Source organism: Syzygium oleosum, unplaced genomic scaffold, assembly GCF_021117445.2.
Source record: "Syzygium oleosum isolate NSW1041296 unplaced genomic scaffold, Sole_v2.1 Sole_v2.34, whole genome shotgun sequence".
In the NCBI taxonomy this organism is placed as follows: Eukaryota; Viridiplantae; Streptophyta; class Magnoliopsida; order Myrtales; family Myrtaceae; genus Syzygium; species Syzygium oleosum.
The window spans coordinates 397,724-424,329 of NW_026607518.1; the positions used below are offsets into that span (position 1 = coordinate 397,724).

Sequence of the window (26,606 nt, forward strand, 5' to 3'; positions counted from 1 at the left end):
TGTACATGTTGGAGTCTCACCCTGCAGTTTCGATGGCAAGTACGGCTATTGCCGACATGTCTCACTTATGGCATTGGCGCATGGGTCATCCCTCTGATCATGTTTGGAGTTCTCCTATTATTTCTAAGGAAGGTTTTCACTATTTTGTCACATTTATTGATGATAAATCTCGAGCTACTTGGCTTTATATTCTTAAGTCAAAGACTGAAGTTCTTCGTGTCTTTCAAGAATTTTGCAGCATGGTAAAAAATCAATTTAATACTGCTGTGAAAGTTCTCCGTACAGACAATGGCACTGAATATACTAATCAACAGTTTCAAAATTTTTTACACAACTTGGGCATCCTTCATCAGACCTCCTGTGTTGGTACTCCTCAACAGAATGGCATTGCTGAACGAAAAAATCGTCATATTCTTGAAGTAACTCGAGCCTTATTGTTCTCTGGTCACTTGCCAAAAACCTATTGGGCCGATTCTGTTCTCACAGCTTGTTACTTAATTAACCGACTCCCTAGTCGGGTTTTGGGCTACACGACCCCTATGGCAGTGTTACATGGTCGGAAATTCGACCTTTCTCATTTGAGGATATTTGGGTGCATCTGCTATGTTCATTCTCAAACCGGTGGTAAACTTGATCCTCGTGCTAAGAAATGTGTGTTTGTTGGGTATTCCTCCGTCAAGAAAGGCTACCGGTGTTACGACGCGAGTACCCACCGAGTATATATCTCTCGTGATGTGTTTTTTGATGAAGCTCACATGTTCTTCTCTAACAGGAACCAAACTCAGGGGGAGTACACTGATGACTATAGAGAATTCTCTCTTGATTTTGTTCTCGTCCCAATACCTTTCGAGGAGACGCCATATGTCAGGAGTCCTACAGGTTCTGCAAGCTCATGCCCAGAAGTGGTTCATGACCACTCACGTGATTCTGATATCACCGCTAATAGTGATGCCTTCCCAGCTGCTAATCCAGAAGTTGTTCCTGAGGGTATAATGAATGAAAATGCAGCAGAAGAGGTACCAACAGCTATTTCACTTCGAAGGTCATCACATGTTACTCGACCTTCAACACGTCTTCGGGATTTCTCCACTTATTACACTGTTCATCATCCTATCCAGAAATTTATTGGGTATGACAAAATTTCTCATAACCACTTCAGTTTTTTATCTGCTATTGAGGAGCAACAGGAACCTACTAGCTACTTGGAAGCAAAGGATAAAGGTGTATGGATTGACGCCATGAAAGATGAACTTCAAGCCTTGGATCGTAATCATACTTGGGAGTTGGTACAATTGCCAAAGGAGAAAAACACTATTAGATGTCGATGGATTTACAGAATCAAGTATAATAGTGATGGTTCTATTGAGAGATATAAAGCTCGCCTTGTTGCCAAATGATACACTCAGACATATGGGATAGACTACAAAGAGACCTTCGCACCAGTGGTAAAAATGAACACGGTAAGAGTGTTGTTGTCTGTAGCTGTTAATTGTGGATGATCTTTGTTTCAGATGGATGTAAAAAATGCTTTCCTTCATGGAGATTTAGAAGAAGAAGTGTATATGGATCTTCCTCCAGGACATCCCTTGCAAAATAAGGATGGAGTTGTGTGTAGATTAAAGAAAGCATTATATGGACTTAAACAGTCGCCTAGAGCCTGGTACGGTAAGCTCAGTTCGGCACTCATCAAGTTCGGCTTCAAAAGAAGTGCTGCAGACTCGTCGATGTTTACTAAAGCCGACAATCAAGGTATTGTTGTCATTCTGGTTTATGTCAATGACATTGTTATTACTGGTCGTAACTCATCTGGAATTGAAACACTCAAACTTCATTTGAGCAAGGAATTTGATATTAAAGATCTTGGCAAATTGAAGTATTTCTTGGGTATTGAAGTGGCAAGTTCTCACAGAGGAATATTCTTATCGCAAAGAAAATATGTTCTTGACTTGCTAAAGGAAACTGGCAAGCTTGGAGTCAAACCGGCCAATATACCTATGGATTATAGTAGTAAGTTTGTTTCTAATAATACACCGTTACAGGATATTGGGCAATTTCAGCGACTAGTAGGACGGCTAATTTACTTAACCATTACTAGGCCTGATATTGCTTATTTTGTCAGTTATGTGAGTCAGTTTATGCAGAATCCAATACAGGGGCATATGGAATTGATAAACTACCTGCTTCGGTACTTAAAAGCTTCACCAGGAAGAGGAATATTGATGAAGAATAATGGTCACACAGAGATTGTTGGGTATACTGATGCAGACTGGGCTGGAAATCCTGTGGATAGGAAATCTACTACAGGTTTTTGCACATTTGTGGGTGGAAATATTGTTACTTGGAAAAGCAAAAAGCAAAATGTTGTTGCTCGTTCTAGTGCAGAGGCCGAGTACAGGGCCATGGCTACCACAACATCCGAAATTGTATGGCTGCGATTATTGCTTCAGGAATTGGGATGTGAGACTCCGACTAAAGCTACAAAGTTGTTTTGTGACAACCAAGCAGCAACAGACATTGCCTCTAATCCTGTTTTTCATGAGAGGACTAAACACATAGAGGTGGATTGTCACTTCGTGAGGGAGAAGGTTCAAGATAAGACAATTGAGACTCCTTACATTCGTAGTGAAGATCAGCTTGCGGATATTTTCACCAAAGCTCTTCCCAAACGAGCATTCCAAGATATGGTGAACAAGTTGACCTTTGACAATGTCTTCGCTCCAACTTGAGGGGGAGTGTTGCGGGATTGGATCTCTTATTCTAGGAAAAGAGATATTGTCAATATTGTATTTTTTATCTTACTACCTATTTAGGAGTGTTTTCCTATTTCAGGTTGCTTGTTACCTTTGTTGTAGCAACCTAATTCTGTATAAAAAGAAAGAATAATGGCAAAGCAAAACTCACGACAAAAAGGAGAGAAACACCGTGAGAGATTTGTCCGAGGACGTAAGCTTATTGCTGAACCTTGTTAATTCTTGTGTGTTATTTCTTTTGTGATTGTCTAAAATTCAATAGTAATGAACGCAACAACAAACCTAACGAACGGTCCTAGGAAAAGCTTGAGATTAAGAATCAATTGACTTGAATCGAGAGTATAGAGAAGCACATCTCTTCAGCAGAGACGAAGACCTCGTTGTCCTTCTTTTCTGCATCCTAACGGATGAATCTGACCATCTATGGATGAATCGAGGATTGGGGTGGAGGAAGGAGAGATGGGCCCTGTGGAAGAAGGCATCGATTGGGAGGGTTTCACAATCTGAAAGTGAGTGGGTCTAATTTACTAAAAACCCTCAATTTTAGGTTCTATCCTAATTTTGTTCCGAACTTTTTTTCTCTAAAAAAAATCCCAAACTTTAGCTTCGGTCCTAATTCTGCTCCAAACTTTTTTTGTCTGAAAAAAACCTAAATTCTAATTCCAGTCCCAAAATTTGCCCCGAACTATTTTTTTGTCTAAATAAAAATCAATCACCAACTTTCGATTTAATCTCAAATCTATCCCTGTTAACCCTTCATCTATAAATTGTCATTAGTTGTTTGAAGTGGCATTTCCACGTCGGTTACAAATCCACATTAGTAAGGTGACGTGGAAAATTATTTTCAAAATGAAACCATTCTTTGATATGAAAATTACGGAAATTAGGGATGACTAACGACGATTTTTGGACAGGGGTTACCGATGGTAGATTTTGGACTAGAGTCAAACTCAGTGATTTATTTTTAGACAAAAAAAACGTTCGGGCAGAATTGAGACTGAACCTAAAGTTGAATATTTTTAGGGAATTAGGCCTATGAAAGTGTGTTTCGGTTTGTTTGAGTTTGACCCCGAACCGGATTGAATTTTCTTAACACATTAGCCGAACCGGAAAGAGACCCAAAATTTTCAAGGTCAGTTAGTTCGATTAGGGTTTTTTTGACACGCCAAGAAAGCCACAACCAAAGAGCCCAGGTCATAAATTATAACAAGTATGCATTGGATTACACCTTGTTTTGGCCCAAGTTCAAAAGCCCATGTCACAAGACTAGTTTGCATTTGGTTCAACTTTTTCAAGTGGTTCCGGGAAAATGCAAAGGACTTTAACCTAAAGGGCTATTATTAAAAAAATTGTGTATTAGGAAACAACTTTGAGAGAAATGCCATTTAGTAAAAACACATTTGAAAAGTGGACAAAACATAATGTTTAAAATTGAAAAAAATAATGTCTGCAACTTTAATAATTTAAATGTGGACAAGAATGTTAAAGATATGTATTAAAAAATTTATAAATAAAAAATAACATTTGAATATTTTTGCTAAAAAAACTTCAAATGGAAAAAATTCACATCAAAGTGAACTCTTCAATTAAAAAGAGAGTACTACAATAAGTATGGTAACATATGCCCCAAGAAAAACATTTCTTTTTTCGCTAAAAAAATTCAAATGGAAAAAATTCACATCAAAGTAGACTCTTTCTCAATTAAAAAGAGAGTACCTTCAATACAATAAATGTGTTAACATATGCCCCAAGAAAAGAAATTCATTATCCTTAAAAATTGTAAAAATCCTTAAATATTTCCTAAACTTATGGGTCATAAACGTGCCATTCAAACGTTACAGTTACAGTGCCCTTCTCATTTACATCATCCAGATCCACCGTATATAAATTGGGATCCAAATCTACTCTCGCAAAATCTATATCTTCATGGCATTTCTTTGTATATGAGCTATCAGAATTTTCACTTGTTTTTCATCGCCATCCAAGTTTATGAAGATTTGCCTATTGTTTTTCTTTTCCGCAAAATGAGTGAGTGCAAAAAAGTATAACTTTCGGTATTGCTTAATTTCAGGTATGGCTTTTAACGTCTCTATGATTTTCTTGTAAAGATCAAACTCCTTTCTCAAGAGTTGCCGCAGTGCTCCTATTATCAATAGTTGAAGTCAATTTGAATTGTTGGCTTAGTAGCTGTAGTCAATTTCTTTTCTTTCCTTGAGCTTGCCACACCGAACTCTGTGTCGCTCTTTTGTGGCTTCGAGCCTCAATTGGCTCTATAATTTTTTCATCTATATTACACTTTATATTATCATTAGTAGATCCTGCACCATCAGCGAAATCTAGTTGCGTGGCCATAATATCCTCATCAACACGTAAATCTTGTGCAGGATTTCATGTGATACTTCCAATAACAACGTAACTTTGAACATTCTATCCAACAAAACTTCAAGATCCGGATATATGCCTTTCGTTCTAAAACTCTAAGCGTATGATTGGCCTATTATAATAAATATGTTCATGAGTTGTATCATAAAACACGAACTTTAAAAAAGTAACAAAAGAAGGAGAAAAATCTGAATTTTCCTCTCCCATCATTTATCACTTGCATAAATAGCTTTCTTCTTTGGATCCCATCCTAATTCTATTTCCTTCTGAACCAATGCTTCCATTTTTTCCATTTTTCCCGCCACTTACTCTTTATTTGATTTTATCATACTTTTTGCCCTTGAACTCTTTAAACTTGTTAATTATGGCTGTCCATCCTTCTCTTTTGTTGTTTGCAGGATGATTGCCTTTTTCAATGTGTTCAATGCACAACTTACAAAAGGTTTCCACATCTTCCAAGTTTCAAAATGCCTTTTCTTCTGATGAACTTGCCATCTGCTAATACAGTGAACAAATTTGAGAAGTACAAACAAACGAGATTAATAACGAACCAATTCGAATGAACACATGCATTTCTTAACACACAAATAAAGTCCTAAGATACTATTGCAATCGACAATTAACCAGTCAGTTAACTCCCCCTCCTCATATTCAGGCTGTGTTTGGTTTAGCTTTTCGAAGGGAGATGTTAATTTTTTCTTAGACCCCTTTGCTCAAATGCTGGCATTGGCAAAATCGAAAGCTGCTTTGGGCTCTCAGAATTTTCGGAAGGCAGTTCCCATCGATTAATTAAATTTGGTAAATTACCCTTTTGCCCTCAAAACCTTACTAAAATTCCGGAAGCAAAAATTGACTCGTGCTGCTTTGAGTGTTTCTAGTGCTCTAGGGTTTCGCAGAGGGGCGGGGTTTCTGGTAAACCCCCTAGCTCGATCCACCTCCACTGTATCGGCTCCATCGTCGCCTCTCGTCGCATTCGAAGATCAATTCCTCGGTCGTCGGAGCAAGCCGATTCTGTCCTCTCCGGCGAGTTGCAGCGAAGATGGTGCGCCCCAAGGCTCCGTCGAAGAAGCAGCAGAAGAAGGGCATCGACTTCAAAGTAAGAAACAGGCTTCTGAATCCGCACGAGCGCGCCGATACGCGCACGCGATCAAGCGCGCGCGCGCGTTCGTTTTCGATGTTGAATCCCGGCCGTGCTCTGTAATGACGTTGATCAATGCAATGTTTGCTGCAGAAAATCAAGCGCAAGGTCGGGAGGAAGCTGCCGCCGGCTAAGAATGCTACGAACACCGAGATCAAATCCAAAGGTATGGGAGCTTTTTCGCCCTGGAGTTTCGCAGTTTCCATGTGGCGTGCGCCGCGGGTCTGTCGGAAAGGGACTCGGTGGCCTATTGAGTAACCCATTGAAATTTGATGTGTTTTTTCCGCCGCAGCAATCGTTCTTCCCGAGCAAAGCGTGGCGTCGGATAGGGCGGGGTTAGCTGTGAACAAGAAAGGTCTGACTTTGAAGGAGCTTCTCCAGCAGACGTCCCACCACAATCCGAAAGTTCGTCGGGGTAACTTACTAGCAATTGAATACTCTCGCTAGTTGGGAGAATGCAAGTGATCTTGACTTTTGGCGTTGGATTTAGAGGGAGAGTTTTGTGCTAAGTGCCAGTCGCACGTCCTAACACACTGCGGAGCTCCTTTGATAAAAGGGCAGATTGAAACATGTCAAGATTGTTCTTTTAACGATTATGTATGCCATCTAGGACAGGGATACGTAGATGATTGGATCAGACTTTAGAACCTGAATCCAGCTGAGCTGGACTGTTGGCATTGTATTCAAGGGGACACTTTGGAATGGTAGAAGTGAATCACTTAGCATTTCGTCGTGAAACACGTATAGTTATTAGAGTACTCCGGTTGATGTTGATGTCAAGTCTACTGAGTTTTTGCTATTGTTTCGTTAAAGTTTTTGCTGTGGGTGATCAATTGTAGCAAATTGTTCTCCTCTTTCTTATGGCACTTTAATCAAAGCTCTATTGAGCCGATGGCTTTGTGAGATTAGCTTCTGTAGGCGGGTTCTCTTTGGGTGAAAGTTGTCGAAGCAAAATATAACGATGATCTCAATGGTTGGTGCACCAAGGTTGTCTGTTCTGCTTATATGAGGTTTGAGTTTGGAAATAAATTAGAAATAAGGGGAGCTCTTTTATCTGGTGGATTAAATTTGAAATTGGACAAGGTAGAAGAGTTTACTTTTGGAATGATGTTGTGGTGTAGTGAAGTGCCTTTTAAGTCAGTTTTCCTTACAGCTGACAAGGATACCATGGTTTCTGACTCTATGTCTCTGAAGGATGGTTCAGATTATTGGTTATCGGAATCCAGTTTCATAAGGAGTTTTAATGAGTGGGAACTTCCCTCGATTGACTCCTTTTTAGCTCTTCTTTATTCTGTTAAAGTTCGCGGCTCTGGGGATGACAAGATGGTTTGGGACTCAGCTAATAACAAGACCTTCAGTGTTAAGTCTTGTTATAATGGGGAATTCTTCTGCTTGCTCGTACCCTCAAGAGCAATCTGACTGTTCAATATTTCTCCTAGAATTTTTTCATTTGCTGCACGGTAGCTTGGAATGAGATTTTTACAATTGACAATCTCAGAAAATGGAATTCCATTGTTACGCATTACTGTTGGATGTGTAAGCATTCAGGTGAATCTGTTGCCCATCTCTTTCTTTATTGTAACTTTGCCCTCAAGCTTTGGAATCGTATCTCTAGTTTGTCTTAGGTAGTATGGGTCATAAGAAGACATGCCATCCAGCTTTTTAGTTGTTGGCATGCCTATGTAGGAGACTCAATTTGTAAAATGTCATGGATGTTGTACCTCTTTGTCTCATGTGATGGATTTGTAAAGAACGCAATAAGAGATTGTTTGTGACAGTTTTCTATTCTTTAATTGGGCTTTGGTCTTCTTGTTTTGATTCTAGATATTCTTATAATCTTTTCCTTTTGCTTGGTTTTGCCAGGTTATTTTCCTTTATCTTGGTCTTTGTACATTTCTAATGTACTAAAAGTTTTCTCTTTATCCTTTACTATCTATAAACAGCTCTAACATCATAATTAGCTCATGAGCTACTTGTTTCTTCTGCTATAATGTTTATGTCTTATCTAATGCTTATCTTAACTCAATTTACATTTATTGTTGGTATAGATGCGTTGATGGGCATAAAAGATTTATTCCTGAAGCATCCTGATGAGTTGAGGCTACACATGTATGCTGTTATAGAGAAATTGCGCGAGCGAATTGGTGATGATGATAAGTTGGTTAGAGAGGCACTGTATCAACTTTTTAAGTCTGTAATATTTCCCAGTTGTAAAGAGGTAGGCTGTGAGTTCCCTTGCATCATTTTGATGTTTGCTGCATAATGCAAGAGAAAGCACTATCCTAAATAGGTGAAAGAGTTCCATTTATCATAGCTAGCAAATCTTTGATTCTTCCATATATTTGGACTGTAGGTTAAGATGTGACATTAAAAATGTGAATGACCAGTGGAAGTTCGAAGTTAGATATGGAGGGATGCACATTGTCTGACTTTTGTTTTCTGCACCTTATGACCTCATTGATAGTTGACAGACGTTTCGACTTTCTATTCTATATTAATTGTAGTTGCATGAAACTTGTATTTACAACTAAATGAACTTGTTTTATCTTTGGATTTTCTTAGAATGTAGTAAGTTCTTAACTGAAGAATGTGTGCTTTTGTGGTTGTCATGCCTTATGAGATGTTATTATGGTCTTCATGATTTGACTGTCTATTGTATGCCAACAGCATGCATTTTCATGGCATATGGCCATATGATAGGGGAAGATGACCTTAGTGTAACGATTAGGATATTGTGATCGAAAGGTCACGTGGTTCAGTGGTGTAAACAGTCTTTTTGCCAAAAAAAGTAAGGGGGAAGGCTGTGTATGATAGACAACCATCCTCCACAGAGGAGCTTCGTGTGTAGGGGGATGAAGTAGGGATCCCTCTTATTCTAATACCTGAGTAGTGAACTCTTTGGATTAGATTGGACCTAACTCTTATTCAATAGTTGTTAATAAGGGAGAAAGTTACTTCCAAGTTCAAATATTCTCTTTGAAAAGTGACAATTTGTCTAGAGTTTATTGGTGCATTCTCTTATGGAACTTGTTCAGTTGACATCGCAGGGCAATCAAGGGCCTTTCGTTTCTCTCATGATGGCGTATATTTTCAATGCAATGACACATCTGGCAGTAGATGTGCGGTTGATGGCTTTCAGATTTCTTGGCCTCGTTGTTCTGCACTATCCCCCAACGTTTCTTTTGTATGCTGAGAAGGTATTTCAATATACCACTCCCAATAGAGTGGAAGAAAACAAAAAACGTGTATGAGAGGGAGAGAAGGTCATACTGTAGCTGCTATGTCAGGATATTACTGTTGGAGTGTATTTTACTTATTGTTAGTATCCATTAGAACATTAGGTGTTGCTCAATAATTTGTTTTCCTTTAATCCTGGATTTTTTTGTGGACTCCTAAAAGTTTCGCATTTATTGGCAGATTCTGCAAAACTATGAGGATATACTTTGTAAGCATCAACTTTTTGCCCAAGATAGGAGCAAGCTGAAGACTGCCCTTGCTGGACTTATGTGCTGCTTGTCATTATTGCCATGCAACGACCAAGAGGATGATTCATCTGAAAAGGTATCTTCCATTTATTTACTTTAAATTGTTCAGCTATATGTCTTTCTCTGTGGATGTCTGTTGGTTTTTGGTGGAGAAAAAGCTAGCTGAATCATTTTAAGTTTATTATCATCTCCTGTGTCAAAAGTAGCTACTTTCTTGATGCTTTATGTTTTAAGCATTACTGATCTGTGACTGGATGCTTAAGTTGGCTTTATTTTTCTGAAGCTTGCTTATTGGGGGAGTTATCTTATTAATTGTATGTCCTGGTTTATGTGGACATTAGGATTTTGAAGTGAGGATACAGAGAGGTGAAGTGGAAGTTTGGAAGAATATGGTTTCATAGTGCCATTAATGTTATTATTTTTGTATTTTTTAAACAATTATTGAGGTCGGTTTGGGCTAATTGGGCTTCATTGTCTCAGGCTGGTTAGCCCAGACCAGCCTGTATCATAACCATATCAGGCCCGAAAGACTGGCCCGATCATATCTCGGACAAAAACGGTCTGGGCTTTTTGGGTTTTCAGGATTACTCTTACACCGCTACTAATATGTATAAGTGGCCCAAACAAGAATCTTGAGTGAAGTACTTTCTGAGAGAAGCAAAACAAATGTTCCTCTTGTAGGTCAACGCATTTTTCTTCAAATGACCATGTCTTTATTCTCTTAAGTGTTTCGGGGGTGCAACTTACTAGCGATTATGTTAAGGCTTGTTTCAATTTTGAATATGCACAGACATTATCTTTGGTTCCTAACATCTCTGTAACATTGATCAGAAAACAGCTGGAAAAAGGTTATTGCATGGGTTTGAGCAGGATGTGAATGCAAGTTCTTCCGGTTGGTAAATGTCTTTTGCCCAGCCTTTAGTTTCTCATTCCTTTATTTGGATGCAAGCAGATTTTGATAGTATGTTGTAGGGGTACTTAATCTTGCACCTGTTGGAGCTTTTGCATTGAAGTGTCAACATTCTCTTAATGATTAGTGAGTCTTTCATAGGATCTAGAGAAACATTCTTACAATGTCTGAGCACACTGGTTGTCAATGCTTGTCAAGGTGGCTCCTGGTGCTATAAATGGTAAAGGAGGGAATAGTATTCTTTTCTTTTCTTTTTTTTTTTTTGGGGGGGTGGGGTTGCTCAAGTGTCTTTTGTTTAGATGGTGAAATCGTGGATCTGTCATGTACATATCACCTCCAAGAAATTGAGGTGTTAGACATTTTCTTCTTTAGAAGTTTATTTCTACTTGAGTGTCTTGGGTTGGAGTTAACTTGAGTTTAAAATTTACTTTTAGTTGCGCATCTTGGATTCGGGTTTGAGTTTAAGGGATTCATAAAGGACAGGGAAGTGTTAATGAACTTTGGTTCGTCTAACTTTTGCGTGATTTCATTTCTGTCCCTGCATTGTGAACTTTCACCATTTCCTAGCCACACTTCGTCGGTTATCTAGTTTTGATTCTTCGGAAAACTAGATTTAAGATTGCTAACTGATATGCAGAGTTAGCTCAGTTAAGAGGACCAATGATGGAACGCTAAAATTGCTTCAAGGATTGAGAGTAATGCTAAAATACTTGATAGACTAAAGTATACTAGATTATGCTCAAGGTACTGGAATGAAATAGTCCACTTGCATTTTGTGTGGCTGCTGATATATGACCTCGGAAAGGACTGGTCGGAATTCTAGGGAATTAATTTGACGAGATTTGCAGTGGGAAACAAACAATGAGGAGTAATAAAAAGGAATCACGTGTAAATGCCGAGAGACCTAGGTTTTTCCCCGCTGTATTATGTTAGTAATTTTTGCATGTACTTATCCATCATAGTTTTCAACCCTTTTTGGGATTCATGTTATTAGTTCAGACCCACGCCTTCTGATATTCTTATTGTGAAAGTGATCTAGAAAAATTGTCTATGAAAAAAGAATAATAATAATTTAGTCATAATGAGAAGACATCAGTGACTCTGTCCATACTGTGTATTTAGATGTCGTTTTTGTTTTTATCTTTTCTCTTTCTGTTATTGCGATTTAGTTATTGTAATTGTAAGTGGTAACACCAACCCTTACGTTTTTCTTGTAGGATACGCTCTTGTCCTGGAGAAATTAAAGGATCTGGTGCCAGTTTTGATCAATTGCCTCAGGGAGATTTTATCTGTGGTTAATTCGATGCCTTCACTGGAGTTCCAATCATTTGATTGTATGCTGTGCATACTTCAGAGCATAGATCTTGCTGTTAAGTTTTTTATTTCTAGGATTGGTAAGGCCGAGTCTGATTTACAAGCTACTCTTGGAGGAGCCACCTTGACCACATTGGATCAAGGTGTGGCATCGGTTATATTGAAGAGGCTATGTGTACTGTTTCCGCTGAATGCAGCCCACTGTGTTTCGCAGAAGGTAAGACTCATACATCGAACATAATTTTCCCATCCCAAGTGAGTGTGTGTTTTTCTACTTTGTTAAGTTTGATTCACATTTGATGAATAATTTCAGATTCTTTCTGTTACTGAGTTCAACAACAGAATTAAAGCAGTTAAAAATTTGGTGGCACTGGGAAATCTATAAATGTAATTTAGTGGGATCATCGAACGATATATTTGGCAGATGAATGGTTTTTGCAACACTGGAATGTCAGATAACACTGCATATAATAACATGACAGAGAACTCAACCATCCAATTAGGGGAAACTGTGATATGACCTTTTGAGCTATCACATTTAGTCCAAGCTTAGTCAGATTTTCATTGATAAATTCCTCTGAGGTTAGTCAGCTTCACTAGCTAAGTAGCTCACTGACTAAGTAAATGATACATTATCAAACGATATCCAACTAGGATTAAATATCTTTATATGCTTTGCATGGTATAATAACCAAATGTGTCTCTTGGGCCGTACCGGTTTATGCTCTTTAGAGCTACTTGCACATCATATCTCTTGCCATCATGTCTAGATTATGTATTCAAATTAATAGAGTGAGTATCACAATACAATAATCAGTTTATCATGTCCACAGTAAAGGGAATTGCTTTACTTTTACACTAGATGATAAATAAGAAATGCTTATGGTTTTAGCCGAAAGTATCAAAAAATGGAAAACCATTTAGACCATAGATTAGCCACTATTGAAACTAATGCTCTCAATTTGAATTATTTATCCCACCTTGGATTTCTGACATGTATTCGGGCCAAATCCATCTTGTCGTCCACCAATCACTGTGTAAAGCCAAATCGATGTGCCCATGGCTTGGACATGTCTATTGTCCCCATTCCACAAAATCCTTACTTTTGGAATCTAATAAGCCATATGAAGGAAATGGAGAGAGAATTGACTAAATAAGCTTGTTTCCAGATTGTCAAGCTGATGAGGGGCTTTGCAAAAGACATCCGAGCCCAAGTTAGACAACACTTCTAAGCCCAATGCCAGAAATCTAGTTTTTTCCAAGTATTTAAATTTTCTCCTTGGATCTCAAGTAATACATTCGCAGATCTAAGTTGTTACAGGAAGTTGCTCTTTTCTACTTGGATTTGATTAATGCGTATTGTGCCCTCTGCCTTAACCTTCTACTCTAACATAAGCAGGGCCCTATTCCAAGCTTTTAATACATATCAAGAGACTCAATTAGTTAAATAGCTTCAAAATATAGGTTGTCTTTTCATCTGATGACATTTCTCATGTGAGTGTACTCATGACTGATGTTGCATCGTTGCTAAAATTATCTTCAGGCACTACATTTTAAGTTCTCTTGTGGTTGGCAGGACAGTGATAGGTACTTCACTCTGAATGTTGTGATTGCCGACATATTTCTGAGCTGTAGCGAATGGATCTCTCCTCCCGATGATCTGTCAGAGAGATTTCTTGAATTTGTAGAAGTAATGCTGCTTGGGAAGGTTTGATTGTTTCATTATTTCATTCCTTGGTTTACTAATTTTGATCTGTGTCTAATTTTCTGTCAATGTATCTTACACTTGTAATATACTATACAGGGGTCGCATAAAGTAACTTGTTTGGTTGCCAAGATTGGTATTTTGTTGGCCTGGAGTGGGGTTATCCTGTATGACAATTGAGTAACAAAAAATGTGATTGTGTTGGGTCTTCATCACTTCTGTGGATGGGCATTTTTGTAAGTAGGTCATATTCAACATTTAATCAAGGGTTGGCACATTATTCCATATACCAATTTTAGACCACTATCAATATACCGAACATTATTCTTTTGGGAATGAAGGATTGTATAGAATAACTCTGGTCATGAAGTGAGCTAGAATCTAATTAGAGAGTGAAGGAAACCACCTATCATTTTGCAGAATTCTTAACCACAATCTTATATTATTGATCCATCTTTCCTCTTATGTTGCTTGGACTTCGATGAAATGTCTGTTACTGATTTTGAAGGAAACCACCTATCATTTTGCAGATAAGTGACGATGTAAAGAGTGAAGCAACAGTCAGCGACAAGCACTTGCTTCTCCCCTTTATACCAAAACTTTTGGCGCAGGTTCCTAATAATTGGAAGTCTCGCCTTCTTCAGGTTGGTTGATTACATGCTTTTAGGATCTTGTCTCCTGCAACTACATAACAAACGAGTTTTCCCTCTTATTTCCTTCCTATGATTCATTTCCTGTCCAAGAGCATCCTATTCTTTTGAACCAAAGCTTTACTGATGATATGGGGAAATTTGGAAAAATGAATGCTGCTGACCCCCTTGTTATGGAAAATTCAGGCATTTACGAGGGCATTCAGAGATTGCAATCATCAGTCTTCTCTGAAATTGGCCTTCCTTTCCATTGTCGAGGAAATAATGATACCTGTGAGTTTTTATTATTGCTCCCCCTTTGCTGAAACATTTATGTTTGGTACAAGTTCCTTGCGTAAACTCAAGCGTATTTTAGATTGAACTGTTTTGAGTAAACTCTTGCATCCATATAATAGTACACACATTGATGTCCACAGAGCATGTGAGAAACTGTGTTGTCTTCTGTTGTAGATTTGTTCTGTTGACTAAGTCACATGTTCTGTTTCCTGCGTCCCTTACTCTGCATAATAGAAAGAAATCTTGCTTGTTGGCAGGGACAAAACATGATATATTTAGATGTGAGTGATCCGGAACTGTTGGACCATCAGATTGCTTGGATAAGAGAGCTTCCTACATTGCTAGTCGTGCTGGGTGAAAAACATCAGTCGGTTACCCAGGTACTTCATAAAGCTATTTACGGTAATATTTTTTTCTTTAATGATCTAAATGGGTTGAATCTTGCATTGTTAAAAGAAATATCAGCTATTACTAGCAGCATGCAGAAGTTACCGTTTCTTCTAAAATTACCTTATTCATCAATGAAGTACTTTGTGAATTTGCCTTCTTGTAGGTGGTGTTACGTCTTATTCTTCGCGTGGGACAATCTGCTTCATCAAGACCCGCCTTACAGTGGGAATATGATAACTTACAATATGGACTTCAGGATTTTTTCTGCGAATGTCAGGATGAGAGTGAGGCTTAGTGCACAAAGTTTTCATGACTAATAGTTACTTGTGTAGCAGACATCTGACTTTTTGTAATGTCAAATGCAGGCAGTGTTAGTTATGGACCATTCATAAGGCTTTCTCAAGATTGTCAGGAACTTGCGGTTTGTTGCCTTTATTATTTCTCTCATTTGGATTCTGCTTTGCTGAAGGCAATAGCCAAATGCTGTCTATGTACGTTTCTCTAACCATAAAATGTCTGAGATTGAATTCGAGATGCAATCATTATGCACTATTAGATACTTGAATGCTTGATAAATTATTTGTGCATCAACATGATATTCTTGCTATTTTTAATGATGAATTTAAGTGAAGAAATCATCTTTAGATACTCCATCGATAGATGTCCTTGCACTTAAATAAAGAATAGCATCTACCAGAGAAGCAGCTTATGAATATGGTCACTAAAACATCATTAGGCTGAGTTCAGTGTTGATTTGCTTTCAGGCACTGTTATGGTCTTTTAAGCTCAAGTATGTCCGAATTTGTTGGTATGTTTTGGCCAAGGAGAGCTAAATTGCATCAATGCAAGTCAGTAACACATGAGAAGACAATTTTTGCACTTTGACAGTCTTAATCTTTTCTGTGGATGCATATTTTTATAAAACACGTTGAAACACGTGGTATACCGCACAAGCAACTCATGAGATTCCTCTATTTTCCATTTTACTATGCTCATCTTCTGGTCTTTATCGCCAATTCATTTCAGGCAATGATCTGGAACCTTCAGTGTTATTCCGCACGATAGAGGTTCTTGATTCAGCCTACACTGCTGGACATATATGGATATCTGACATCATCAGTTTGTTCATCACATTACTTTCGCATTTCAAAGTTTCTCCTGGTAATCTCCAACATTTTTCTTCTGTGGGTAGTTCCTTGTGGTTGCTTCCTTTCCTGATGAAACTACTTTTTTCGACAGATAATAATACCCTTTCAGTTAAAGAACACGAGCCAAAGATTTCGAACTGCGGAACACTTAAATTATTGACGAGTGTTGTTTGCTCGTGCCTTATGCATATTGGTGATGAATCTACAGTCCTTCAGATGATAGAGAAAGTGATAATTGATCAGATAGTGAGTCATCTTAACTGACTGCCTGTGATTGAGTTATTGCAACTTATGATAATTGATTTTTCATCTATTTATTCTTGAACAAAGTTCTTATGCATCTACTGTAATTAACAGTTCATTCCAGCAAGTACTCGGTAAATATATTCCGGATAGACTGAGCTCTTATGTAGTTTGTTTCTTTTCAGAAATTAAAACCATTTCGTGACAATGCATGTGCCTTGCTCCGACTGCTTGTCACATTGGATTCTAAGCCAACCAGACTCTCTGAGCAGACTATTGACAGTCTGGCCAGTTTTCTTGCTCTATATCTGATTGATCATTTTTCTGTAAGCTCTCTCTCTTTCTCTCTCTCTCTATACATTTCACAAAAGCATGCATCGATCTTCTGTTTGTTCAGTTCATCTTCAATCACTTGATTCTTCGATTGCAACAAAATTCAGGTTAGAACTAATGCTAATGATATTTTGCTTGAATAATCTCTGAATTGGGCTTCCATATGGTACATACGAGTGTGGCGTGGTTTTTAGTAATAGTTCAATTTGGCTTGGAACTAATGTTAATGATATTTTGCTCGAATTATCCAGGAAACAGTCTTTCATGTGGTTACAAACATGTGTCCCATGGTTCTTACTAATATTTGTTATGATTGGGTAATCTACTGGTTTTCTATCTGATAACTATTGGTCTATACTTAAGTTGCTTAGGAAAGTCGGTTGCCCATTTCTTTTTCTGATCAGCAGGCTCAAGAGTCAAATTTTTGTTGTTATCTAATCAGACGTTTTATTCATATATTCAGGTCGTAATCCCCAACATTTCAGGAGATGATGATGAAGCTGCTGTTGCTGTTCTTGAGCGCATGACCCATTATTATGTCATACCTTGCTTATTCTTGTTTGATCGAAGTCGCAAACTTCTGAAACTAGTTTTAAACAAGATGGAATCATTGATATCTGATAGGAGTTCATTGTCTTGTTCCGAAAATGGTAGCCATTGGACAGATCATTCAACTAATGTTATCACCATTGTTTATGTCCTTCAAATGATGCACAAGGACTTTAAGATTCGACAGATTCTATCTTCGTTCAAGGCAGAGATTGAATGCATGCTAAGATCATTACAGGTTTGATTTTGCGTTCTAGTTTATATCAATTATTTCTCGCCGTGCTTGTTTTAGTTGTTCACAGGCTTTCCCATTTCTTTCACTTGATATGATCCTTTTGGAATTTCTGAGGGGGACCGATTAAGAATTGGAATGATGCTTGACAGTAAAAACGTTCTGGTTAGATGTGCTCATACTGTATTGTGCAGTGTTGAACTGTTAATCCATGCGGAAAGGTCATCATGAAACTTCATTATTCTAATACTCGTACTTTGATTATGCTCTACTTTTATTTCTTATAAAGAATGCATCTATGAGCTTGCAGTCATTACTTTGGCTTTGTAGTTTAATCATGGGTCTCCTCTCTTCTCCTTTACAGGCTTTAGTGGAAAATAGTACAACCTTGGAGGAAAGACACAAACTACAGTGTGCATATGTTCGAGTACATAGGATGTTGGGTAATCTGCAAGAAGGGACGCCTTGCTTGTTGTAGATAATGGAACATGCATTAGCAGGTCTTGAGTCGCTTCTAAATTTAAATGCCGTTTTTTTCTTTTTCTCCGTCTTTGGTTAATACGTCCACTCAATGAGAGTTACTGCATTGCATTAATCATTCTTTAAGTCTTCGTTCTTCAAGTTTTAAAAAAGTAGCTTCAATGCATGCAATTCTTTACTTATAGGTATTGCTTTTGATTTCTTTTTTTATCTACATGATGAATATCTAAAACAAATGGTGGAACTGGGTATGTCGAAAAAAAAATAAAAATTCTCTCGTTATGCAGCAGTTAAGACTCTAGTGACATCTTTCTACAACATATGAATCACATTCGTAAAGGTGGGTTTTGAATTTGTTTTTCCCAACAAGCTTGCCTGTGATTTTTGTAAGTTGCATTATGGCAAATGAATGAGTAGATTCTGCTGATTGAGGGGAAAAGAAAGAGACTGCAGCTGTGATTTTTGTAAGTTGCATTATGGCAAATGAATGAGTAGATTCTGCTGATTGAGGGGAAAAGAAAGAGACTGCAGTGGGCTAAAATCAGTTCTCTTTGTTTAGGTCTTTATTGGGGGTGATAATGGATGGTGGTATAATTCATGTTCTAAGGCTATTGTCCTGACTGCTACCAAGTACCAAAAAGTAGTAATCATTAGGAGGGGATTTCATGGATGAATGCTGAAAAAGTTTTCCCTATACTTTCTGCAGACTAGGTTACATTAGGTGCTTTTTTCTTTTTGGCTTATCAGTTTCTGCTAAAAATAATCGATGCCGTTTCTCTACCTCGTAAGATGCACTGTTATAATAGTAAAAGAAACTTCAAAATGATATCGGTATAGTGGAGACAGTGTGGCATTCGATAAATTCAGTAGGTTTTGATTTGAAGTTAGCTCATCTAACTGCACTAGAATTTCTCTTGAAGCTTTACTCTCGGTAATGATACATCTGTTCGCTTAACGTGTTGCAGCGCTTCTCCTGATGGTGAAGCAAAAAAGACTGAAAGAATACAAGTCGCCGACCGGTCGAAAGCGGAGTCTTGACCATCGCTTGGAAACAAATTGTTCAAATTCGTGCTGATCTAAGCTTTGTCTGCTCGCGCACGGGGGAGGGCCCCTGTTATGGAGAGGAGAGCTCGCTGCAAGTTCTTGGCAATGTTCCCATGGGAAATATCGTTCTGGATATGAAATTTTGTAGCTCGAGTCATTAGGCAATTTCCTTTGTTTTTGTGCTTTTCAATTTTCTCATATTTATATGTGGGAAAAGGAAAGTTTGTATGTGCGAAATTAGCTTCTAATTTTATAGTAGCAGCATCTGTTTTCCTAAACTGCCTATTGCATATTGCAACAAAAAAATTACGACGGCTTAAACGGGAGAGATGGAGAGAGCAAGAGACAAACGTTCAATCAAAACCTGAACCAAGCACATGAATAACAGCTCAAAAGCCAAGTCCACATATCAAGCTCAGTATAGATTTTTACTTGGGTAAACTCCAAAATCTCGATGAAAGGAAGGTTATTTTCTGAAAGTACATGTGACTTTGTCTCAGGTAGCCCTGAACTTGAGAGATTTGTATCTATGGCCCCCTTGAGTTCGTTGCCGATCAACGATCACGTGCTTGTCACATGTTAAAATACATGATTGCGCAGAGAGAGAGAGATAGAGAGAGGGGGAGGTCGAGCGCCTCTCGAGCACCGAGGGTCCGTGTACCCCGCTATGGTGCCCCCCCAGGGCAATTTGCAAGTTGAGATAGCTCAATTCGTTTAGGCTGAACATTGACCATGGGGGCTTCACTAATGGAGGAAGATAAAAGAGAGGAAGAGAGGCGGATGAACGCTAGCGGCAGCTTCCGAGCGCCAGAAAGGTTCCTACATTCTCTTGCGGGGTCAAATGAGTCGGGCCATAGCCAGACAAATTGTCTGCTCAAACAAACTGCTGAAGCAGCACGTTTTAAGCCTTCCGATGCTTCATCGAAGCTCATAAACCCATTTCCTCGCCCTCACCTTATGCGTGGGGCGACTTATTTGAACCCATCTCCCATCTCAAAATCCTTTTTATCTCTCCCATTAGGGGCAGGGCGGTGCGAATGTTTGCTAGGGTGAGTCAAATTGCTATCCCTAAATGGACATAAATGCTAATAAATGTTGCTCATTTCAATGGTCTACGATGTCGATGTACTTTAATCTTTAGTCTTGCATCTTGTATACCTTAGGTCCCTCTTTGTCATGTTTGAGCTTCTTTTCCTAGGTTATGGAGTATAAAAAAAGGAGCTTTTCATGCGATATTGAGGCAGGGTCAACTGTCAATTACCGTTGATGCAACTTCTAACTTTTTTTTGGCTCATTATTTACCTTCCAGAGCCTTGAAAAACTTAAACAAGTAAATTCACAGAAATTACAGGAAATTATATATGATATTGCATGTCAATATATACTTTGAAAAGATTTAGATTGTTCCATGTAAATTAGTTGTCAAACTATGAAACTGATAATCCTTGGGAAAAGGTTGAAAGGTATAATTTAAAAGGATTTTTGTTAGGTCCACTGTGTGTGTAAAATATAAATTACATATTCACCGCTGAATGATTGACATATGAAGAAATTCGGGTAGAAAACTAACTACAAAACACACATGTTACTTACCTATCAATGAATATGTAAAAATATTTCTACACTGCCGAATAATAATCCCAACTCAAAATCAAAAACCATTTCAATTAGGCTAGATCGAAGTACGAAATTACGAATGCTTGGTGCGCTACACACGAGGATGATGGGAGCTCTAAAAGCGTTCTCCTCGTGCTTTTGATTGAATGTGATTGGCTAGAGCATGTGCACAAAGTTGTCCAGTCAAGTTGATTATATACACGAATACATCGTATCATATGATAAGGACATTAATAAGACATTAGTCAAATTCAGCGACGTGGCAGTTTATGTGAACAATTCCTGAAAGATCCAATACAAACATAAAGACCATAATATAGGGATCTGATTGGACAAACAAAAACAGATTATACGGAAAAAAGTTCGATGAGGCAATTTTCTCTACTAAGCCCCGTTTTTTTATGCTTGTATGCACTAAATTGACTGATTTAAGTTATAGTTACCTTCACGGTCAAATTTTTGCGATCTTTTAAACTCGGGCAATTCGGTTAGCTCAATATGAAAGAAATCCAAACATGCCGCCCCCCTCCCCCCTCACTTCCGCCTTAGATACCACGGTGTCGCTAGGCGCGCACCACCATTGGGCCGTCTTGCCACCGTCACACTCAATCTTCCAAATATGGTCCCTCCCCCGACCACTTTGCGCGCAAAATGGCCATCCCATCCATGAGCAGCAACGCTAGGTTTGAGTCGTTTGAAGTTAGGAATTGCAGACTTCAAGTCACGCCCTACACTCGCGGAAGGCATCGAGGTTCGTAGAGAGAGAGAGAGAGAGAGAGAGAGAGAGGGAGAGAGAGGGGAGTGAGCGCGCACTGAAGGCACGAATGTAAAAATGAAAAAAGAAAAGAAAAGAAAAGAACAAAAAGGGAAATAAATCCAGGCCACTCGATAACACATGCAGTGAAGTATATTCATCTCTCTCTCTATTAACTTTAGAAGGTCTCAATTTCACGAGGCAAAGTTTTTGACTTTAGTCCAAAAAATTCAGAATAGGCAATCCATCTGCCCAACGTTTACTAACTATCCTGCTTGACAAAAGGGAAGTCCCTTTTAAAATAGGGAAAATTTCATTTTGGTACCCAAAGTGGGGCCTTTTAGAGGGTCACCCTCGCCGGCGTCGGGCGAGGGCCGACCCAGGCGAGGGTGGCCCTCGCCCGACGCAGGTGAGGGCGACCCTCGCCAGCCCAAGCGAGGGCGGCCCTCGCCCGATGCCGTCGACCTCCGCTAGCCATGGCTATGGCCGGCGGAGGGAAGAAGGAAAAAAAAAAAGAAAAGGAAAAGGAAAAGAAAAAAAAAGTAAAAAAATCGTTCCGGTAGATTGAACAAGTAAATTTCTTGTTTGGCCGGTGAGCATTTGACCGGCCGGCGAACTCAGGTACCAAATTGAGACTGATGGGCACTTTGGGTACCAAATTGAGACTGAATGGACACTTTGGATACTAATTTGGGACTATGTCCACTTTGGGTACCAAATTGAGAAAAAGGCCCCACTTTGAGTACCAAAATGAAATTTTCCCTTTAAAATAAGGGCCCGTTTAGTTCAACTTTACAAATGAGCATCGGAGGAATGCAAATATCCTTAGGTTAAAGCCTCTTAAGGAAATGCAAATGGCGTTTGGTAAAAAATTCTTTGTAAAGCTACTTTGATCCAAGTAGTGTTTGATTATTTTGTTTTTGCAAAGGGCTTTGGGACCCTTTTTCTATTAAAAAAAAATACCCTTCCCTGGAGCCGGCGAAGGGCTACGGCCGTCAGTGAGCCAGCGGCCGTCAATGAGCCAGCGGCCGTCGCCTGGAGCCGTGCGACCCAGGCGCGTCGCCTGAGGCCGCGCGACCCAGGCGCGACGCCTGAGGCCGCGCGACCCAGGCGCGTCGCCTGAGGCCGCGCAACCCAGGCGATGTCCGCCTGGGGTCGCGCGACCCAGGCCGATGACGCTTGGGTCGCGCGACCTCAAGCCTCGTCGCCTAGGTGGCACGACCTCAGCCGGCCCCTCGCCGGCCCTTTGTCGTCCAGATCCGGTGTCATCGGCCACTCTCGCCGGTCGCCCTCACGAAGAAAATGAACAGTAATAAGAGGGGCAAAACCGAAATAAGCTAGAACAAGTCATGGTAGTTTGGAGAGAAAAAAGTTGGTTTCAGCATTCCAAATGCTAGCATTTGACCAATGAAGTCTCAAAATGACTTGCCAAACACCTCATGCCGAAAGTCCATTGAGAAAGCTGAACCAAACATGGCCTTAAGTCCCTCGTGAGCTCCTCCACAATCAGCTTCGTGAAGCGTGAAAAAGAGAGAGAGAGAGGCAAGAAGAAGAAGGCATCAAGATCGAAACCCCATCTCCTCCTCCTCTCTCCTTCATTAATAATAGAAAACAAAAGGCGACATTCTTTCCCCCACCCCCAACACTCTCTCATCATCACTCCCCATCCCCATCTTAATTTTTTATCACTCACTAAAGTTGCACCAGATCCAAAGCAAAGGACTCTTGTTTGCCTGGAGACCCACCTCTTCCCCAATACACGTGCACGACCCCTTCCTCTTTCTTGAATATCATTACAATTTTCGGGATTCACACAATAAACTCCTCGGACCTCGTTCGTTCGCGTGAGATCCGTTAACGTACCCTACATCATTTATCTACTTTATGTATAAGCCGCATTAGAAACGATACTGTGGAATTTGAAGAACGAGGGGGTGCACATGAAGTAAATTGGAGCAAACCCTAATTCTGATACCACCTTAGATTATTTAACCGAAAATCTTGAGTTTATAGGTGGAGAAAAATTATATGTATAAACTATGTAGACATGCGAAACATTTAATCCAATATATATAGGGGGCAGACACGAAGTAAATTGGGGCAAACCCCAACTCTGATATCATATTAGATTATCCAACCAAAAAATGTGAGTTTATAGATGGAAAGATATCATATGTATAAACCATGAAGACATGCAATACATTCAACCAATATATATATGGTATCAGAGCCAAGGGGTAGATAAAGATATTCTTTATAAATTCATTCTCAGTAAAGGCGATTTCCTTCGTGGAGATCTTTTCAAGTGATTTCTGGATGTGTTCCAGGCAGTAAAGCCCAGAGGGGTAGTAAGACCGTTGGTAAGCATTGTCGAAATCTATTGAAAAGAAGAAAGTAGTCTTTTGAAATGAACTTATTAAGGAGATCTGAGTCTTCTTCTAGTTCTTTATCACAAATGTCCCCAGATCAAGGACCAATAAATAGAGAAGAAATTAATATAGAAGATTTCAATAAATCTATTGAAAATTGGTTTATTCCAAAAGTCAAGTTGGATAAAATTTATGAACATTCTAAATTTAGACTCTTTGGAAACAATGATTATGTCATTGTTACTGAAGAAAGAGATATTCCACTTTCTAACTCCTTTGCTTCAATACAACTTTTGAATAAGGATTCTATAAAAAAGCATTCCCAGAAATGGAATTACATGCACATAGGATTGGTACAGGTCGGTGCAAAGCCCCTTACCAAAGAAGGATTAGATACTTCTTTACTCCTTGTTTTAAGAGATGCTAGACTTTTAAAATATGAAGAATCTATTCTTGGTGCTGTCGAGACCAGTCTTTGCAGCGGTCCAATTCATTTTGATAGTCATCCTGGTCTTACTGTCTCTCTCAAAGACAAAAATATTTTAAAATCTCTCACTCTTCAAATAAAAACCCATAATTATTCCATAGCTGAAGGTTCTATTCCCATAGCTCTCATCTACAGAGTTTATTACAAAGTAATGAATTCTGCTTTTGGTAGCAAAGCTTTTAAATTGAATTCCAATAGAGAAACCCTTCTTTTACAAACTGATATTTCTAAAGCAAATGTTACCATTCCCAGGACCATTCCTTGGAATCAGATAACCCTTCCTGATCAATGGGAATTAGAGAACCGAATTCCCCAGCCAATCATTCAAAATTCTGATCCTACCAATATCATTCAACATCCTGAAGGAAGAGTAACTATTCAATTTTCCAGAAAATCTATAGATATTCCTAGAAGATCTTGCGACATTAGATCAATTCCTTCTTGGCATTCTACTTCTTCTCAAAGGTCAGTAGATACTATTCCTAATATTCCTTTGAATATCCCTTTGAATAATACTGAGGAAGCATCTGTTGGTGCTCCTCCTCTTCCAAACATCAGTGGCTTAGATAACAGGTCAGGAATTTCCAGGCCAGTTTATCAACATACTCCCGATTTCCCTGACCCAACTCCTTCCAAAATGGAAGATTCTGAAATCAATGTTTTGGAAATAGCTTTTGAACCTGACAGAATCATTTTGAATAAAGAATTCAATTCCTTTGAAAATAAACATATCAGAGAATGGTTCTTTGCAAATTTTCAAAAACAAGCACTTGAAATAAAAAAAGAATATTATGATTACATGTATCAACATGAAGTCGAAGTATTCTTCTTTGATTGGTTTGAAAAAGTATTTCTAAAAGAAAAACAAGTTTTTGTCTTGGATCAATTTTATAAATGGAGATTAGACGATGGCCATATGATCGAATCTAATCATCCTCCTCTGAGAAAAATTAAATTTGATCATCGGGAGACTGAAATTATAGCTTCCCCTTTCAAAGCTGCCTCAGAAATAGATGGTATAGGAATCAAAAAGATTGTTGAACAAAATAACTTTTCTAATCAACATCTGCATACCATAGGAAAGCAGCTTGATCGAATTGAAAATCTTACTCAGAATAGTTTCTCATCTTCTTCCATAACTGTTCCGAAAAAGGATTTAAAACCGCCTCTCTTTAGGAATTTTGAAATTCCAAAAAATCCTAGTCTTGATTTTGCCAAAGCCTTAGAGGATAGGAGAAGGCTCCTCAAAGGAAAAACAGTTTTAATTCCTAAAAATCCTATAATTTTGGATACCCCTTTAATACAAAATTTGAGTGTCAAGGATACTCCGGATCGCATTGAATCCTCCAATCAGATCAATCTTTTAGATAAATCCGATACCGAATCACTTCCAGAAATAAATCGTATCACTTGGAAGGATCCTCAGCAATTATATTACTCTCGTGCGACTCCCCCTGATATTCTCACAGAAGAAACCTTTTCTAGAGTCCAGAACAAATATTCTTCTGATGCTATCTATGAATGGAATATAGATGGTGTTTCTGAACAAAACCTTATAAATATTCTGACTCAGATGGTCATGCTTGCTAATACTTATAAGACCATCCCTGATACTTCCGATCATTCTGTTGCATATCTTTTAATAGCCGGATTTACAGGCCAGCTCAAAGGATGGTGGGATAACTACCTGAATGATGAGCAAAGGTCTCAAATTTTAAATGCCTTTAAACTCGACCCTTTTGGTCAAAATATTCTTGATGAAAATGATCAACCTATCCAAGATGCTGTTAATACTTTGATATTCTCTATATCCCAACATTTTCTAGGAGATTCTTCTCATATTCTCGATAAAAATCAAGATCTTTTATCCAATATGAAATGTAGATCTTTAGGAGAATTCCGAGAATATAAAGAAATATTTTTGCAAAGAGTTTTCCAAAGAAGATCGCAATCGCCTTTTTGGAAAGAAAAATTTCTTGCTGGTTTACCAAAACTCATAGGAGAACAAGTTCGTGGTAAGATAAGAGAAGAATATGGAAATCAAATTCCATATGACCTTCTTTCTTATGGTGAACTAACTTCTTATATTTATAAAATAGGAACACAATTGTGCACTAACATTCGTCTCCAAAAACAAATCAAGAAAGAACAAAAACTTTCTAAAAAAGGACTAAGAGATTTTTGTGCCCAATATGATCCATCTTTTGAATCCTTTGAAAAAGCCAAATGTTCAGGAAAATGCCCTTCTAAACAAAAAGATAAAAAGAAGTTTTATAAGAAGCCTTATAAACCTTATAAGAAGAAGTTTGATAAAAAGTTTTCTAAGAAAAAAGAAAATGATGATTTTGAT

At 38.5% G+C, this 26,606-nt stretch overlaps 1 protein-coding gene across 6 annotated transcripts; it reads left to right on the plus strand.

The window, feature by feature from the left end:
- Positions 1 to 6,002: 6,002 nt before the first annotated feature.
- LOC115685680 (uncharacterized) lies at positions 6,003 to 19,307 on the plus strand. Of its 6 annotated transcripts, none has more exons than XM_056305045.1 (20): positions 6,006 to 6,228; positions 6,364 to 6,436; positions 6,563 to 6,685; positions 8,319 to 8,488; positions 9,306 to 9,467; positions 9,688 to 9,831; positions 10,587 to 10,647; positions 11,883 to 12,196; positions 13,556 to 13,687; positions 14,215 to 14,328; positions 14,521 to 14,607; positions 14,868 to 14,990; positions 15,164 to 15,284; positions 15,366 to 15,491; positions 16,027 to 16,161; positions 16,243 to 16,394; positions 16,577 to 16,717; positions 17,188 to 17,511; positions 17,870 to 18,005; positions 18,951 to 19,307. In XM_056305045.1, exons 1-19 carry the CDS (start codon positions 6,172 to 6,174, stop codon positions 17,981 to 17,983), a joined length of 2,673 nt encoding a protein of 890 aa, XP_056161020.1. In that variant the 5' UTR covers positions 6,006 to 6,171; the 3' UTR covers positions 17,984 to 18,005; positions 18,951 to 19,307. The 6 variants fall into 6 exon arrangements, with proteins under 6 accessions (XP_056161022.1, XP_056161020.1, XP_030466626.2 ...); XM_030610766.2 differs by having other exon boundaries at positions 6,007 to 6,228; positions 16,240 to 16,394; XM_056305046.1 differs by having other exon boundaries at positions 6,007 to 6,228; positions 13,556 to 13,669; positions 16,240 to 16,394.
- The last annotated feature ends 7,299 nt before the right edge of the window (positions 19,308 to 26,606 follow it).